Genomic DNA, 17,447 nt, shown 5'->3' on the forward strand with positions numbered 1-17,447 from the left:
AAAAAAAAAAAGAATGCATTCTAGGGATTTCCCTGGTGGCGCAGTGGTTAAGAATCCGCCTGCCAATGCAGGAGACATGGGTTCGAGCCCTCTTCCGGGAAGATCCCACATGTCGCAGAACAACTAAGCCCGTGTGCCACAACTACTGAGCCTGTGCTCTAGCGCCCAGGAGCCACAACTGCTGAGCTCACGTGCCACAACTACTGAAGCCTGCGCACCTAGAGCCTGTGCTCCACAACAAGAGAAGCCACCGCAGTGAGAAGCCCGCGCTCCTCAATGAAGTGTAGCCTCCACTCGCTACAACTAGAGAAAGCCCGTGCACAGCAACGAAGACCCAATGCAGCCAAAAATAAATAAATTTATTAAAAAAAAAAAAAAGAATGCACTCTATATCTGGACATTTGGATTTGCTAGATGTTTTTCTCCCAATGAATGCAAAGCATTCCACTGCATGAACATACCATAATTAATTTGAATATTTCCTTTTGGGGAATACTTAGGTTTTTCCCTAATTTTTTGTTATTATGAATAATATTTTAATGTGCATCCTTGAACATAATTTTTGTGCACATTAAGAATGCCTGGGGCTTCCCGGGTGGCGCAGTGGTTGAGAATCCGCCTGCCAATGCAGGGGACACGGGTTCGAGCCCTGGTCTGGGAAGATCCCACATGCCGCGGAGCAACTAGGCCCATGAGCCACAACTACTGAGACTGCGCGTCTGGAGCTTGTGCTCCACAACAAGAGAGGCCGCGACAGTGAGAGGCCCGTGCACCGCGATGAAGAATGGCCCCCACTCGCCGCAACTAGAGAAAGCGTGCACACAGAAATGAAGACCCAACACAGCCAAAAAAATAAATAAATGAATAAATAAAATTAAAAAAAAAAAAAGAATGCCTGTATCATGGACCCCTATCAGCATATTCCTGGGTCAAAAAAGTATGGGTGTACATTTAAAGTATTAATGGATATTGCCAAATTTTCCTCAAAAGAGGAAGATTTGAATTCATATCTATAATGTGTGAAGTGCCTGTTTCCACATATGCTTATCAACATAATTTCTCACCGAATTTTATATTTGCCTATTCTATATTTAATGAGCACTTACTATGTGAAAAGCACTAGTATAGATGCTAGTGGTAACTGTCATCAATGTACTTAATGTATACAAGATCTATATTAACTTGAAATTACATCCTTAAGTGAAATGCGAAGTATACTAACTTGAAAATGCAAAGTATATATTTGTTTATGTTTCCATGCACATATTTTAATTCATATGTAAGCATACAAAAAGTCTAGGGGAAAAATCTACATTGATTACCTATAAGTGAAAAAATAAGTTGTTATTTTCTTCCTTAGGATTCTTATGTTTTTCTATTTGTAAATGCACATAGATTATTTTTATAATAAAAAATAAAATATGTAACAAAGAAAAGAAACCTGACAGAAAGATCCCACTGTTTTGCTCTATCTTTATAAAATATGTATTTGCTGGCTCATAAAGAACTTAAATATAATGTCAGTTTCAAGCATTTCTTTACAAAAAAAAAAAAGATATCCAAGCCTTTACAATATTTTTGGCTTAAGTTGAACCAAACTGGAATGAAAACTAACTAAAAGATTAGTGATTTTTAAAAATACTACTAAAATTAAGACTTGTACAGACGTTTCCTGTTAATACTTACTTGTCTCTTTTCTTAAATTAGATGTCTTATCTGGAAATAGAGGACCAAGCCAAGAAGGTTCAATTTTTCCCATACAAAATCCTCCAAGGCAGATGCTGTTATTGGCCAGATCCAGGGCAAGCCTCTTTAAGAGTAAGCTGATGATTTGGCTGTCGCCTTTCCCAATGCTGATTGTTAGAGCTTTCCGTACATCCTGCTCACGGGATCCACTATTCAGTAACAGTTCTACCACTTTGGGACTGCTCGCTTTCTCACATACCTATTAAAGAAAAAGAGAAGGTAAGCACATTAACAACCTGTCATTTTCCTTTTAAGAGACTGATAATCAAACTTGGTGTGATTTTTCCCTCCATCCGTAAATTCAGAATGAAACAAAATAAGGCAAAACTCATCCTTGAAATAGATTAGGAAAATAAAATAAGATTAGCACCACAAATATCAGAGCAGCATAAATCAAATCTGCCACATGAGAGTCAGTTACCATGAAAAAGGCAACATGGTATGAAATAAAACTCATAGGCTTGAAGTCAGAATACCTGAGGCTCCAACAATTTACACGTTTCTCATACTTTCTGGACTTCTGTTTGCTCATTGGAAGACATCTGGGAAACTAGTACCTTAACACAGTAAATGCTACTGCCCTGCCTTCATTCGTGACACAGAATAACTAAGTGTGAGTATAAATATTATAAAATTTGCTAATGCCACATGCAAAAGACAGTCATCTTTTACTTCTGGTTTTCCAGGACAAGAATTTTAATTTCCACAAAAACATATCTTGTCTCTCAGTTTTCTACCTTCCCCTGAATGTTACGTTTTCAGAGCATGTCCTCAAGGTGGGTTAGCATGCTAGCTGCTACAAAAACTAGTGACCATAGTAAGCAGAGAGAAGCCTTAGCAACCTGCAGCATAGCACACTGGCCCAACTCAGCAACAGCTTCTGAAAGGAGATGGAATGTGATGTTATCAACTAGAAGAACAAAGTCATAGATAATATAAATATTGTATGCCAGGTACTGTGCTAACTTCTGTAAACACATGACCTCCAATCCTTATTTTTAAAAAACCTATGCCGTAAAAATTATTACCCCCATTTTATAGATGAATATTTAGGAAAAATATGTGATTTGTCCAAACCCTTAGTCAATAAGAGACTTGGATTTGAAATCAAATCTGCTGGCTCCAAAGCCTGTGCTCCTTTCATGACCCAATATTAAGGATTAAAAAATAAAAGGAAAGAAGACCCTAAGATTCAGGGTAACAGGTCGGTGGAACAAGATGGCTGGGGAAAATTCCTGAATTCTTCAGAATTAAAGTGTGTCCAAGAGGTTTGAGGGGACAGTCCTGTGTGATGGCACCAACTCAGTGCCCACTGGTCTCCAGGATCACCCACCTTCAACCCATTCTCCCATAGCCACTATAGTACTTTTCTAGTCTGGATATGATCAGGTCATTAACCTATTTTAAAATCTTCTAAAACCTTTCTGCTCCAGGACATTCCCCCAAATACGACATGCAATTTTTCAAACCTCATTACCTTCATTTATGCTATTTCTCTTGCCTCAAATATCTAATTCTGCTCTTCAGCCAGTAAAAAGATGTCCATTCTTGAAGGAATAGTTTTAAACTCTCTTGCACATTAAGTCCTTGCTATCAACTTTCCAGGCTACACACACCCTTTTTCCTCCTGATGCCCATTCCATTTTGTTTAACATAGCACTTAGTACACTGAACTAGACATGCTTATCTGTTTTATAACTAGAATGAAAGGCATGGATGCCACTGCAATTCAATTTGTACCTCTGTACCCTAGCACAATGCCTAAGGAATATATTTAACTTAGCAAATTATTAAAATCCTTTAAGGGCCCACAGGAAATTTTAAAGGAAGGAAGGAAGGAAGGAAGGGAGGGAGGGAGGGAAAGAAGGGAGGAAGGGAGGTGCCAAAAAACTCATTTCTTCTCTTGGAGCCCAGAAATCTTTTATCTCTAAATTATGGCATTTACTGCCTACCTTGTATTAAGGTGATTTATGTTTTATCCTCCCCCATCTCCCAATAGACACTTTGAAACCATCTTGAAACAGGAAACTCCTTTTCTATTCTTTACTGACTATCTAGCACTGTGCTTTCCACAGAGAAGATGCTCAATACATTTTATAGCAGAATTTTCCTCAGGGGACCCAAGCTATCCAAGCTGATTTCAGGGATATGGTGCCATGAAGAGATAAATATATAAGCAACAGTATCAGACAAAAGAAATAAAATTATGAAAGTAATTCCAACTTCATGAGAAGGAAAAAAAATATTGCTCAGATACACAGTTTTGTATTTTAATAATGAGGATAATTCAAATATAATCAAACTGTAATTTACTATCCTTTGCCATCTTGTCTCTCATATTCTAACTTATAAATAATTCAGCCCACAATCAAATCCTAATATTTCAAACCAGCATTCAGGAATGAATGTACAACCCCCTCCCCCCACCACCACTATCATGAATCTGTTATGTAAACAAAAGATTAAAGCAGGCAGATTTTCCACTACTTACCTGTAGAGTGTCCTCAGGCAAGTTACTTAAACTTTCTGTGCCTCAATTCCTCTCCTGCATAATAGGATAATACTAGGACTTATTCCTAAGGTTGTTGTGAGGAGTTTATTAAGTAAAGGGCTCAGAGCAGGGCCCAGGTGATAATGAACACCACAGAAGTGTCTGCTATTATATTTATTAACAATTCATTATACTTGCTCTTCCCACCATGACTTGATGAGTCATCTTCAGGTCTCTATTCATGCATTTTTACACCTGATATTAATCCTCCATATTCTTCTCTACCAGTCACGTACATTATATTATTATTATATTCACTTCAGAAAACCTAACAAGATTAAATCTGTCCTTGCTCTGAATAGTTCTTAATTATGCAGCATTGGTGCATGAATAGTCTTGATTATGTTACTTTGCACTGGTACAAAATAAGGTATGTTCAATCAATCTACCCACAATATTTAATCAACATTTATCATGTTAGATACAAATAATCTCTGACAACTAGGATAAATTCTTTACATTTAATACACCCATGGATGTAAAGATCTGATTTTAAGAAGAAAAGATATAAATAAGTACATTAAGTCCAAAAGAACTTGGGAAGAAGAATAAGGCAAAAAGCCTTTTGTATAGAAATATTTGGATAAATTGAGAGAAAAGTAGAAAGCACTCCCTGTGGGGAATGTAGAGTAATTGCACTCAAGTGATTTCAGCTAAGCTGTTTCCCTAGGAAAAATCTGAAGGGGAAGTTTCTTTTCAATCCAAGTAACATTAACTCAATGATCTCAAGATCACACAAAAGATACACAATAAAAACATATTAAATTGTTGAGGAAAATAATTTAATTATCTTTAATAACAGAGAAGCAATATTTTTAATGTTGCTTGCTTAAATGAAATATGACTAATTTAAATAATTTGATTATGTATTTGGCATAAATTAATTGTGCATGAAAATGAGTTACAGGTTCAGTTTCTTTTTAGGTAGATTGCTAATAGGTGCTAACTTAATCTTACAGTTGACAAATTGATTTGAATCCATAGGTGACTGGGAAATTAAAGTAAGGCTTTAAAAGTAAATTATTGGAAAACATAGCACTCTGCTGGTTATTTAATAATGTATATTAAATCACTACATAATTGCTTTGTTGGAAATATTAAGTATCCAGAAAATATATGTAGTCCTTCCCGAATGCTATTATAAACGCTAAAATTTATAGAATGAAGACAAACTTGAAATAACGTGTAATGCATCTGATAAATACGTACCAAATTCATACTGTATGTAAAGCAGTGAGTTAGATATTCTGAATGATACATAGATGAACCTTGTACATCTCTACTTTCACATAACTCACAAAATATAAAGAGGTGTACATAAACTGTCACGGACTTACACAAGAAGTAAATATTTTGTATGGAGGTCTGGGAGTGTGGGGAGGGCTTTATTGAGGACAAGGAATTTAGGTTAGATTTTGAAGGCAAAGCAGAAGAATTAGATAGATGTGTTTGCACAGTGCATGAGGGAAGGGAGAGAAGGGAAGCAGGCCCAGTGCCACACAACTGCAGAGTGGCCCACAGCAGGGTTGTCATTGTGTACAGCACCCCAAAGTGTGCAGTACACAGCCTACAGGGCCACATGTGGTAGCCTGAGGGGAGAATTTTCTAGAGAGAGAAACTGAAAACAGAGAGAAAATAGCTGAAAGATGATCAAAACAAGATAAAACCATGTGTTGTATGGTATGTGGCTGGAGAACAATTTGCACAGAGGTGCATAGTAGGAGACACATTTGAAAAGTTAGTTATCAACTTAACAAGCTAGGTAGAAAAGTAAAATGAATGATTAGATAATAACACCTAAGGGACCTATTACCTCTGAAATTCCGTGAATCTAAACTCCTACAAATCACAAGCATTTGTTCAATAAACTGATAAATTCTGTAGTGTAGAATAATAGGATGTAGATAAGAGCTATACAGTGGCAGAGTCAAATAACAGAAAAAAGACAAAAGTGAGTCCTTGAATATTTACCTGACAAATTAAAGAAGCTGCTTCTTTTGTTCGATTGGCATCCGCTCCCAACAGAAGCAAGCATTCAACCATGATGCTGTTATTCTGATCACATGATCTCTCGAGCATCACACTTTTTAACTCATCATCCATAGCCAATTTTGCAAAGCACTTGCAACAAAGATTTAGAAACTAAAAAGAATGGAAGTAAGGATTAGAGTCAGCTAAATGTGTAACAGTTAGAATACAGGTGAAAAACATTGTACCTGTTGATCCTTTTGCTCCATGATGTTGGAGGACAACTGATGGAATATTACTGAATCAAAGGAATGATGCACCAGCAGCTTGGAAAAAGACACTGACAATTCCAGTACTGTCAAGATTGTCTGAAATCCCTGAAAGTGTGATCAAAAATAATAATAACAAAGCAATTGTGGACAAAAAATAAATAATGTAAAAGAGAGACTGTATACAGTACTTAAAACCTTGGATGTTCACTTAGCTAAGTAGATGTACGTATTAGGTTTGTACTTTAAAGGCATAAACCTTGAAGCAATGAAACAAATACACCTTGCTCTCTCATTACTAAGAAATAAGCAGGTGCACAGAGAATAAGATGCTAACAAACTATCATCTAGCAAAGCAGGAAAAATACCTAATACACCAAAATTTGCCTTTTAAAGATACCCTGCCTGAAGCCATACCTACAGGTTGAAAGCCAGATACTAATCAGGATTAGAACAGCAGAGTCAGCAGTGCCACAAATCCAAATAGACCAGTGATGTGAATTGTTTATTACAAGATTGCAGATCAGGTTCTCTAGATAGCTTAGCATTTCCCCCAACATTTTTGTGCTATCTTCTTAAATTTTAACCTCAGACAAATGTGAGTTCCTAGATTTTATTCACATTGAGTGCATCTGAGAGAAGCTCTAAAGACACTCTGAGATTTACATCCTTATAGCAAATCATTTATAAAGAACCGATCGGTACACCATTACTTTTTAGAACCACCCGAAGAGTTGTGAACTTCTGACTTGACTATTATATAGCTTGGGTAAACTCACCAAAGATCAACTTAACTTTAAAAGTTTTTATCTTTCTAGTATATATTAATGAAATCATCTAAATGTTAAAATTATTATTTTGAGCTCTTAAGATGCTGAGTTTCTACAAATGCTTCCTAACATTTGACAGGAGAAATAGTATTAATCTATGCAGGTCTGAGCGGCATGTGGTCCACTAACCTCTAGAGCAGAGGTCCTTGCAAACTCAAATGCAATAGCAAAGCAGGTAATGCAAATGCATAGAAGGCATATAATTCAAGTTAAAAACTTGTAAACACTGAACTGGCCAAATAAAATATGTTGACAAGCCAAATTTAGCCCACTGGTCAATAGTTTACAACCTCTACTATAAAAATCCTAAAATTTATGCTTAGATGAATAAATACTGACTGACACCTTCATACCTGCACAAAATAATTTCCTTTCCCTAGGATTACTTATAATCAATTCTGCCTTGGCTTTAATCAGCCTAGGTTGAGGCACATTACAAAAAGCAGATTTATAAAAGACATTTTGGTTCTAAAACACATTTTTGCTTGTGTGTTCAGCACTTTAAAATTTAAAATCTTACATGCATTATCACATTTACTAATAATGTCTGTGCAAAGATTAGAGCTTAGACATTTTCACTCCTGGTGAAGGCTGCCATTTATGAAAATATTTGGTTTATGAAAGTTGTAAACTCCATTACTAAAAAACCACAACCAAGGCAGAAACTCTTAAGGAAACTATTTGTTTTGCTAACATTAAAAGAAAAACAGTCTGAAACAATTTACTTCTTAATCTCCCCTAAATTAATCTTAAACCAGTATCTTGGATTCCTTATAGACAGTTAATATAGATCCCATTTTAAATTTTACTTGATGAAAAATGTTTAAAATATTGTTTCACTGCAAGAAAAAAAATCAAGGGGCAAAATTACTAGGTAAGCAGCTAACAGTAAAACACAGAGAATGACAAACTTCAGAATAATTATAACTTTTATTTATCTAAAATCTAAGCAAATAAAGCTCAGCTAGCTGAAATTTCTTTAGCACATTCTGTGCTCTTTCATGGAAAAGATAAATGACAAATAAACATACTAATTTTAGAGATTTAGTAATGAAACAGGATATTTTGAGATTCAATCCAATTATCTTCATCTACTATAATTAAAATACTACAAAATGATAAAAAAGGTTTTCAGTTAACTAGAATATACCCATTAACGCAAAGTGGGAGTTACACCAGCTGCTCTGAAAGAGAAATCTGTGCAAGATCACAATTCCCTTCAAGATAATGCACATACTTTCATCTGTATTTCACCAATATCCTTAAATCGTTGTAGGCTGGAAATCAGAATTTTTGCCAGCAGATGCCCAGTGCCTATGCATAAATTCTTCTTTGTAATCAAACTTCCTATAAGACTTAAACCCAGACACTGAATTTCTAAAAAAAAAAAAAAGAGAAAAGAAATAAAATTTATTGTTTTAAATCTCAAAACTGAAGAAAAAATTTAAACATGTCCAACCAACAGCTAAAGGCCTATAAAAATCTAAATCCTGAGTTCAATTGTACCAACCTTGGTCATCTGGATACATCTGCAGTGTGTGAAGCACCGAATCAATAGCATCTTCCAGGGATAACACCTCTAATGCATCAGGAAAATGCGCTATAGAAGAAATTACTTTTAATCCACATTTCTGAATCCCAGGATTTCCAATGAACTAAAGTCAAAAAGAAAATTAAGAATATTTGCTGTTAAAAAATGAATTCTAATACTTACCTTAGTTAAAGCCAGCTATACACTGATAAAATATAAACTAAGTAGTCTAAATAAAATTACTATCCTTGATTCTGCCTTATATCATGAATTACTTTTATTTATTATTAAGAATAAGAGCTAACATTTTAATGCTTATTAAGTACCTGTTCTGTGCCAGGCACTATACTAAATACTTTTATATGCTCTTCTTTGCAGGGCATTCTTATTAAACACACACTAATATGATTCCCATTAAAAGATGAGTTTACTGAGGGTTAGCAGGGTGGAGTAGCTATTCCTAAATTCTCACAGACTGTACACTACTGGGAAGATACCAAATCAAGGACATTTGCTCCCACAGCCTAAATTCTTAACCAGAAAAATCAGTGCTGTCTCTCACCATAGAAAATACTAATTGAAAATTTACTCTTTACGTGCTTTACATGCCATATCTCATCTGTTCCCTCTCAATAGCCTCATCCAATAGGTTCACCAGACTTTAAAGATGCAGGGACAAGGTGACCATATGTGCGTGGGTTTATCTCTGGGCTTCCTATCCTGTTCCATTGATCTATTTTTCTGTTTTTGTGCCAGTACCATACTGTCTTGATTACTGTAGCTTTGTAGTATAGTCTGAAGTCAGGGAGCCTGATTCCTCCAGCTCTGTTTTTCGCTCTCAAGATTGCTTTGGCTATTCAGGGTCTTTTGTATTTCTATACAAATTGTGAAATTTTTTGTTCTAGTTCTGTGAAAAATGCCAGTGGTAGTTTCAAAAAGTCTAGAAACAATAAATACTGGAAAGGGTGTGGAGAAAAGGGAACACTCTTGCACTGCTGGTGGGAATGTGAATTGGTACAGCCACTATGGAGAACAGTATGGAGGTTCCTTAAAAAACTACAAATAGAACTACCATATGACCCAGCAATCCCACTACTGGGCATATACCCTGAGAAAACCATAATTCAAAAAGAGTCATGTACCAAAATGTTCATTGCAGCTCTATTTACAATAGCCCGGAGATGGAAACAACCTAAGTGCCCATCGTCGGATGAATGGATAAAGAAGATGTGGCACATATATACAATGGAATATTACTCAGCCATAAAAAGAAACGAAATTGAGCTATTTGTAATGAGGTGGATAGATCTAGAGTCTGTCATACAGAGTGAAGTAAGTCAGAAAGAGAAAGACAAATACCATATTCTAACACATATATATGGAATTTAAGAAAACAAAAACAAATGTCATGAAGAACCTAGGGGTAAGACAGGAATAAAGACACAGACCTACTAGAGAATGGACTTTGAGGATATGGGGAGGGGGAAGGGTAAGCTGTGACAAAGCAAGAGAGAGGCATGGACATATATACAATACCAAACGTAAGGTAGATAGCTAGTGGGAAGCAGCCGCATAGCACAGGGAGATCAGCTCGCTGCTTTGTGACCACCTGGAGGGGTGGGAGGGAGGGAGACGCAAGAGGGAAGAGATATGGGAACATATGTATATGTATAACTGATTCACTTTGTTATACAGCAGAAGCTAACACACCATTGTAAAGCAATTATACTCCAATAAAGATGTTAAAAAAAAAGAAAAAAAAAAAGATGCAGGGACAAGAGCTCAAGTCACACAGCTAACACATGTCAGGCTTAGCACTTGAATATAAGTGTGTCTGCCTTAGAAGTACAGAATCTTAATCACTATCTCTTCCAAACTTTTCATCTCAGTTCCTCCAGAATTTGACATTATTTGACAGGTATTCTAACAGAGGCCACTTCTTTTCCCAGGCCATCCTTCTCATTGACTGAGAAGAAAACAGGCAACAACACACTTTCCAACCATGTGACAATCACAATCACACTTCCCCTTTTTTGATGTCTGTGACATATACCTACCTCTTACAGTCTGCTTTTCCATGGTGCTCTTTAAACTTCAACTATGATATGAATGCCCACCTAATAGTTTTCCTTTCAAAAATTACAATGCTATCTTTCTGAGGACTTCTGCTTTCATAGACACTAGTTTCATGGTTATCTTCACTCCAAATCTCTGATTGACCCCACCACATGTTCAACTATGGAGCTGAAATAACTTCCAGCCAGACTTCAAATTCTGATGTAGTCTCTTCAACCAAAACCTCCTACCTTCCAGCCTTCCTCACGTCCATACTGTCAATGAACAGATTTTCATTCATTTCCCAATCTAGTCCCTCAATACCTCTCAAGTGTCCTTACTCAGCATCTTTCTTTGTATTGGTTATGGGGAGAAGCATTATTTTCTCATCCTGTGTCCTCCTCCACCCCGTAACTGCTCACCTTGGACATCATTTCATCTATCATTTCAACAAGACACTCGTATCCTTGCCTCCCTTGGCATTTTTCCCATCATTATTTCCGTCTTACCAACTCCTTGAGCAGTAAAAATATATCAGCTTTGGAGCCAATTAAATTTGAGTTTAAATTGTCTCATCACTCAATAGTTCCATGAATCTGAGGACCATTAAAAATGAATGAAATAACATTTCCTGAGAAGTGGTATTTACTCAGAAGGTATTATTCAAGAAATATAAAGAAATTCAAAGTGGTGTAAAGTGAAGCTGGAGGGATGGCTCAGTGTCTGTCTTGACTTCTTCACCTCTGAAATGATTCTAATAATGCAGTGTTGTTAGGAGTGTGAAATGAGATAACTCATCATCCATGCAATAAACATTGAGTAATGGCACAGTTCAGGCCTTGGGCTGAACACTCTTCTCAAAAGTGAAAGCCTTCTCACTGGGAGAGAGTATCCCTAACTTGGTCTTCCATTCCATCGAGCTACCACTTTTCCTTCATTTCTAAACTTATTAATAGAAAAGTCTACACCCACGACCCCCACATTCTTCCCACCTCTTAATTTCACATAATCAGACTTCTGTCCTAACCACTCCAAATTAAAACCATTCAAAGAAACAAGTCCTTTAACAACTGAATTGTGGCTTTTTCCTCCCTTGATTTCCATGACACAGTAATCCACCCCCCCTCCCCACCCCCCACCCCCGGCAATTATTCTCAAACTTTAAAACCATTCATTTACCCATCTCCTTCACAATCACTTCTTTCAACTCCAGAATTTATCCAAAGAACTTTTCTTAAAACTCTTTTATTCATGGATGGAATTTCATACACTATCATGGCTTCAAGTCACCATAACAACAATAGCAACAACCATAAGGATGATGCCATAACCTAAGCAGCGTTTGCTATGTGCCAGACTTTCTTTTAAGCACTTCATATATATTAACTCATTTAATCCTCACAACAACCCTATGATGTAGACACACAATTATTCTCCCTATGTTACTGATGAAAAAAAATTGAGACACAGAAACCTTTGAGCAGATAACTCAAAGCACAAGTTTGAACTCTCTTAAGCTCTAAGTCCATGTTTCTCTTTGCTTGACACCAGTATCTTAAACTCAGATGTTCAAAGTTAAAAGTTTATCACCTTCTCAAAAAAAAAGAAAAAAGAAAACTCAGACTGTCATTCTGAACTTTCTGTTTTAATTAATAGGCAGGGCCAACTTCCAGGGTGCACACATGTGCAGTAGCACAGTCTCTGTGCTCAGAAGGGCCCCACACCTGGTTTAATGCTCTGCAGCTACCACCTTGAAATACTTAATAATTTTTAAACAAGAGGTCCCACATTTTCATGTTACTGGGCCCCACAAGTTATGTAGCTGGTCCTGCTCTTAAGCTCAAAATGCATCCATAGGCTTATTTTTATGCTAAAGTTAAGTCAAATTGATATTTATAAAGTACCTGTTCTTGTCTTAATACCATCACCTCTAACAAGTTTCTACTCAACTATTGGTTCTGCTACACTGAGCTCCCCTAATCTCTATTTCAGGTGCAGTTCGATGATGACAAATGACTAGCAACAGGAAATCTGTGATTTGTCTATACAGAAAAAGAATGCAGAGTATCACATTATTACATGTGATGGAGCTCAAATAAACTATTTGATGATTTAAAATAGTGGTGTCTGATTTTTGACAGTTTCATAAATTAGAAAATATATATATATATACACATATATATGTTATTTACAAGCTTACAATGGACTTTCTTTCACTTATCAAATGGCCTATCTTGAAAATAATGATTTATTGCATTGTTGTTCAAATGGGGATTGAAATTAATTTACTAGCAAGTGTTGTCCACATGAAATTTTTGAAAGTACCAATGGTGGACAGCTACAAACATTGATTAGAAACATCCTATTACCTATGCTTCACAATTTTCCAAATTTTTTCAAAGAATACAAATGGTTTCACTAATGAGTGAGCTAGCCAGCTCAAGGGGAAAATGCCCACACCATTCTCTTTCCTGTCAGCTAAGTCAATTGCAACTCAGAAAAACTTTCCAGAAAAAAAAATTAATTGAATGTACAGCTAGAAAGAAGACACCATAGTACATGACTAACACTAAGATATATCCTAATAAAGTAGATTTCAAGAAAAAGAATCCTTTGGGGTCCCAGATAAAAATATCAAACCCTTTAAAAATGAGAAAAGAATCAAGTTGGTCTCAGACTTCTCCACTAAAACATTCAGTACTAGAAGACAGTGAAATGCCTACAGAGTTTTCAAAGAAAGAAAATAAAACCCCAATACTTTGCAACCAACCAAATTGTTTTTTCAAGAGTCCAAATATAGAAACAACAACAAAATGTTCAGGAAATGGAACTTTAAAAAAAAAAGGACAACTAAAAGATAAATGGAAAAACTATAACAAAAGAACTTGCAGTGAACACTGAATCCACATGACTGCAGGAACAAGATGAAAACAAACTTATTAAGTATGGTTATAGAGCTGAATGTAAATATTTTAAACCTCGTCAAATGTAGATTTAATTTATTTAACAAAAGCTGGTGAGAAGATAGGTAGAAATAGTGGAAGATAGTGTGAATACTTCAATTTTCTCATCTTTTATTGCCAATGGTCAAAAGATACTTTTAAATCTAATAGTAATAACATTAACTAACATTTATTGACCGAATACTATGTGCCAGGCATTGTACCAAGTACATGGCATGAATTATCTCATAAAATTCTTCATAATAACCCCAAGTGAAAAGCCATTTATTGTCTCCATTTTATAGATAATGAAACTGAGACTGTAAATAACTTGTCCAGAATACATTAGTCTGTAGGTGGTAAAGCCAGATTCAAACCCAGATATCCTGATTCCAGGACCCACACACTTAACTATTAGAATATGTTGTAGAGTTAAAGCTATAAAAGTAAACACCATATAATCTGCTTTAATTGAGTGATAGAGGGGAGGAAGACATTAAGATGTGAAAGTATGCTAATTTCATCAAAAGTGTGCATAATGTGCTAACATATATGAAGGAAAAAATAAATGAGTACCTGGGTGATACATTCATATTCATGGAAAACTGTAGATAATTCCATGGCAACACATTGGGAATCTCATCTAGTTGTTTTTAATCCCTATGTAGAACTACATAATTTGGAAATAATATAATTTATTTAATTAGGACCTATTGATAAGAATTGTATTGTCAGGACAGACTAAATTAAGCTGTAGTAACAACCTCAAAATTTCATAGGCTGCAAAAAGAAAAGGTTCAATTCTTATTCACGCTTCATTTGTGTTACCGGTGAGGAGGGGTCTCTGTCCAGCACAATCCCTCTGGGAGCCCTGCTAATGGAGCAACCGCCATCTCAGACATTACAGGTCACAATGCCTGAGACACTGTTCTGTAGCCGCGGTCCCCAGCCTTTTTGGCACCAGGGACCGGTTTCGTGGAAGACAATTTTTCCATGGACCAGGGTGGGAGGGGATGGTTTCGGGATGATTCAGCACATTACATTTATTGTGCACTTTATTTCTATTATTATTACATGGTAATATATAATGAAATAATTATACAACTCACCATCATGCAGAATCACGGGGAGCCCTGAACCTGTTTTCCTGCAACTAGATGGTCTCATCTGGGGGTGACGGGAGACAGTGACACCCAAGTGTGTTGCTTATGTCCAATCTACTCCATAATCTCGCTTTGGTTGCTGTCACTGCAGAAAACCCTGCTTCACAAAGACAGGACGTTGGAACTGGAAGCAGGCTTTTCAGTGCTTTTGTGGCAATCTCAGGATATTCCTCCTTGACTTTAATCCAGAACGTATGGAGATTTGAAGTTGTCTCACACATACGTTTAAGGCCATTTGCAATATCAAGCAACTGATCCTCTTCTAGCACGGACAAAGTCAATTCACCTGGCTTATTCACAAATGGGTCGCGCATCCATTCCTTCCCAGTTTGGGGGTCTTTTGTGCTTGGGAAGTAATGCTCAAACTCTTTTGAAAGCTGAGATAGGTGATCATGCACCAGCTGGGAGAAAGAAGGCCCTGGCTCAGTCTCTTTCAAAATCTCTGCTAATGTTTGAAACATGTCAAAAATCCCAGTGTTCACTCGTCACCCCCATAATTCCAGTTTGGCTTTGAATGCAGCCACTTTATCTGCTGACTTGAACACAGTTGTCATTCTCACCTGAAGTGACAGATTGAGTTCGTTGAGCAGGTTGAATTTGTCACACGATTAAGCAAGTTTTGCGACCCATTCTCTGTCACTGAAATGTGCTGCCAGTGGTGACTTTTTCTAAAAGAAATCTCTGGAGCGGCTCTCGTAACTCAAAAATGCTGGCCAGTGACCGACCTTTAGAAAGCCATCTCACTTCTGTGTATGAGGGAAGACGTGTGTGCTCTACGTCCATCTCCTCACAAAGCTGTGAGAACAGACACGAGTTAAGGGCATGTACTTTAATGTGGTTGATAATTTTAATCACATCCTGCAAAATGCTGTTAAGTTCAGGTGACATTTTTCAGCTATCCAGCATTTCTCTATAGATGACACAGTGCGTAGACTCACATTCAGAAGTGACCTCTTTGACCTGAGTAGTAAAACCAGAAAGCCGTCCAGTCATGGCAGCCGTTCTGTCCGTGCATATACCGCCACAAAATGACCAATTCAGTTTTCCTGATATGTAATCATTCAAAGACTTGAATAGTTCTGCAACTGTGGTGTTGGCTGGCAACTAAAGTGCACATAACATATCCTCATGCACATCCTCCTGAAAATATATATCGCACAGAAACAAGCTTTGCTGCCTTGTTGTCAACATCGGTAGACTCATCAACCTGCATTGCATACCACGGTGACTCATTAATCCTCTCTAACAATTGTCCCTCAATATCCTCTGCTATTTCATCAATTCGTCTAGTTATGGTGCTAGCTGAAAGAGGAACACATGCCACTTTTTGAACTGTAGCCTCTCCTAAAAGTTCATGACAAATGTCCTTAGCAGCAGGCAGGATCAACTCTTCACCAATAGTAAAGGGCTTCTCAGCTTTAGCAATGCGGTTAGCCACTAAGAATGATGCTCTCAGTGCAGACACATTTGATGAAGTGGTGGCCTTCAATAATTGCTTCTGTTCTTCATGTTCACATATTTTTCTTTTGAAAAACTCCAAAGACTTGTCTTTTAATGCAGGGTGCTTGGTCTCCATGTGGCAAAACAGTTTTGAAGGTTTCACGGCTTCACTGGATAGCCGGTCGCCACATATACAAAGCGGGCTTGGAAAATGTGAATCAGCTGTTGCAATGAACGCTTAATTTAAGGACTCAGTATTTTCTTTTATATGCGGCTTTGTTTTTGTTGGCAGTCTTACAGTCTTCTACTGTATCATCATTGGGTCTTTCTCCCTTTACAAAGAAGCTCTCCAGCGATGTCTGTTTTTTACTCATTTTGGCTAGGGTTAGCTTGTGGAGGGCTTACCAAAACTGAGTGAGACAAGTGCACAGTGAAGGAAAGAGGCACGGCTGGAAGTGGTAAATAAAATAATGGGAGGGCCATGTGTGGACTAAAATAAGTCAGATTCTGACTTAAAGCCTGCACCAGATGCAGCTTGTCACTTGCCACTACTGATAGGGTTTTATTTATTTATTTTTTTAACATCTTTCTTGGAGTATAATTGGTTTACAATGGTGTGTTAGTTTCTGCTTTATAACAAAGTGAATCAGCTAGTCAGAAAGAGAAAAACTGATAGGGTTTTGATATGAGTCTGCAAGCAATTGATTTATTATCGTCTCTGTGCAGTCAAACCTCTCTGCTAATGATAATCTGTATTTGCAGCCGCTCCCCAGCGCTAGTATCACTGCCTCAGCTCCACCTTAGATCATCAGGCATTAGATTCTCATAAGGAGCATGCAACCTAGATCCCTCACATGCACAGTTCATAGTAGAGTTTGCACTCCTATGAGAATCTAATGCCGCCACTGATCTGAGAGGAGACGGAGTTCAGGCGGTAATGTGAGCGATGGGG

At 37.0% G+C, this 17,447-nt stretch overlaps 1 protein-coding gene across 1 annotated transcript in view; it reads right to left on the reverse strand.

Annotated features, from left to right (window-relative positions):
* Positions 1-17,447, reverse strand: part of LRRK2 (leucine rich repeat kinase 2) — a gene marked incomplete at its 3' end in the record, with an annotated part of 100,374 nt that overhangs the window by 35,817 nt on the left and 47,110 nt on the right. Inside the window, exons 15-19 of the mRNA XM_007471478.1 lie at positions 8,875-9,019; positions 8,602-8,741; positions 6,514-6,642; positions 6,269-6,439; positions 1,687-1,945 (exon numbers count right to left, since the gene is read on the reverse strand). Of these exons, the coding sequence (XP_007471540.1) occupies positions 1,687-1,945; positions 6,269-6,439; positions 6,514-6,642; positions 8,602-8,741; positions 8,875-9,019 (844 nt within the window). The remainder of the gene's footprint in view (positions 1-1,686; positions 1,946-6,268; positions 6,440-6,513; positions 6,643-8,601; positions 8,742-8,874; positions 9,020-17,447) is intronic.

Source organism: Lipotes vexillifer, unplaced genomic scaffold (genome assembly GCF_000442215.2).
Source record: "Lipotes vexillifer unplaced genomic scaffold, Lipotes_vexillifer_v1.1 scaffold817, whole genome shotgun sequence".
NCBI classification, from domain to species: Eukaryota; Metazoa; Chordata; class Mammalia; order Artiodactyla; family Lipotidae; genus Lipotes; species Lipotes vexillifer.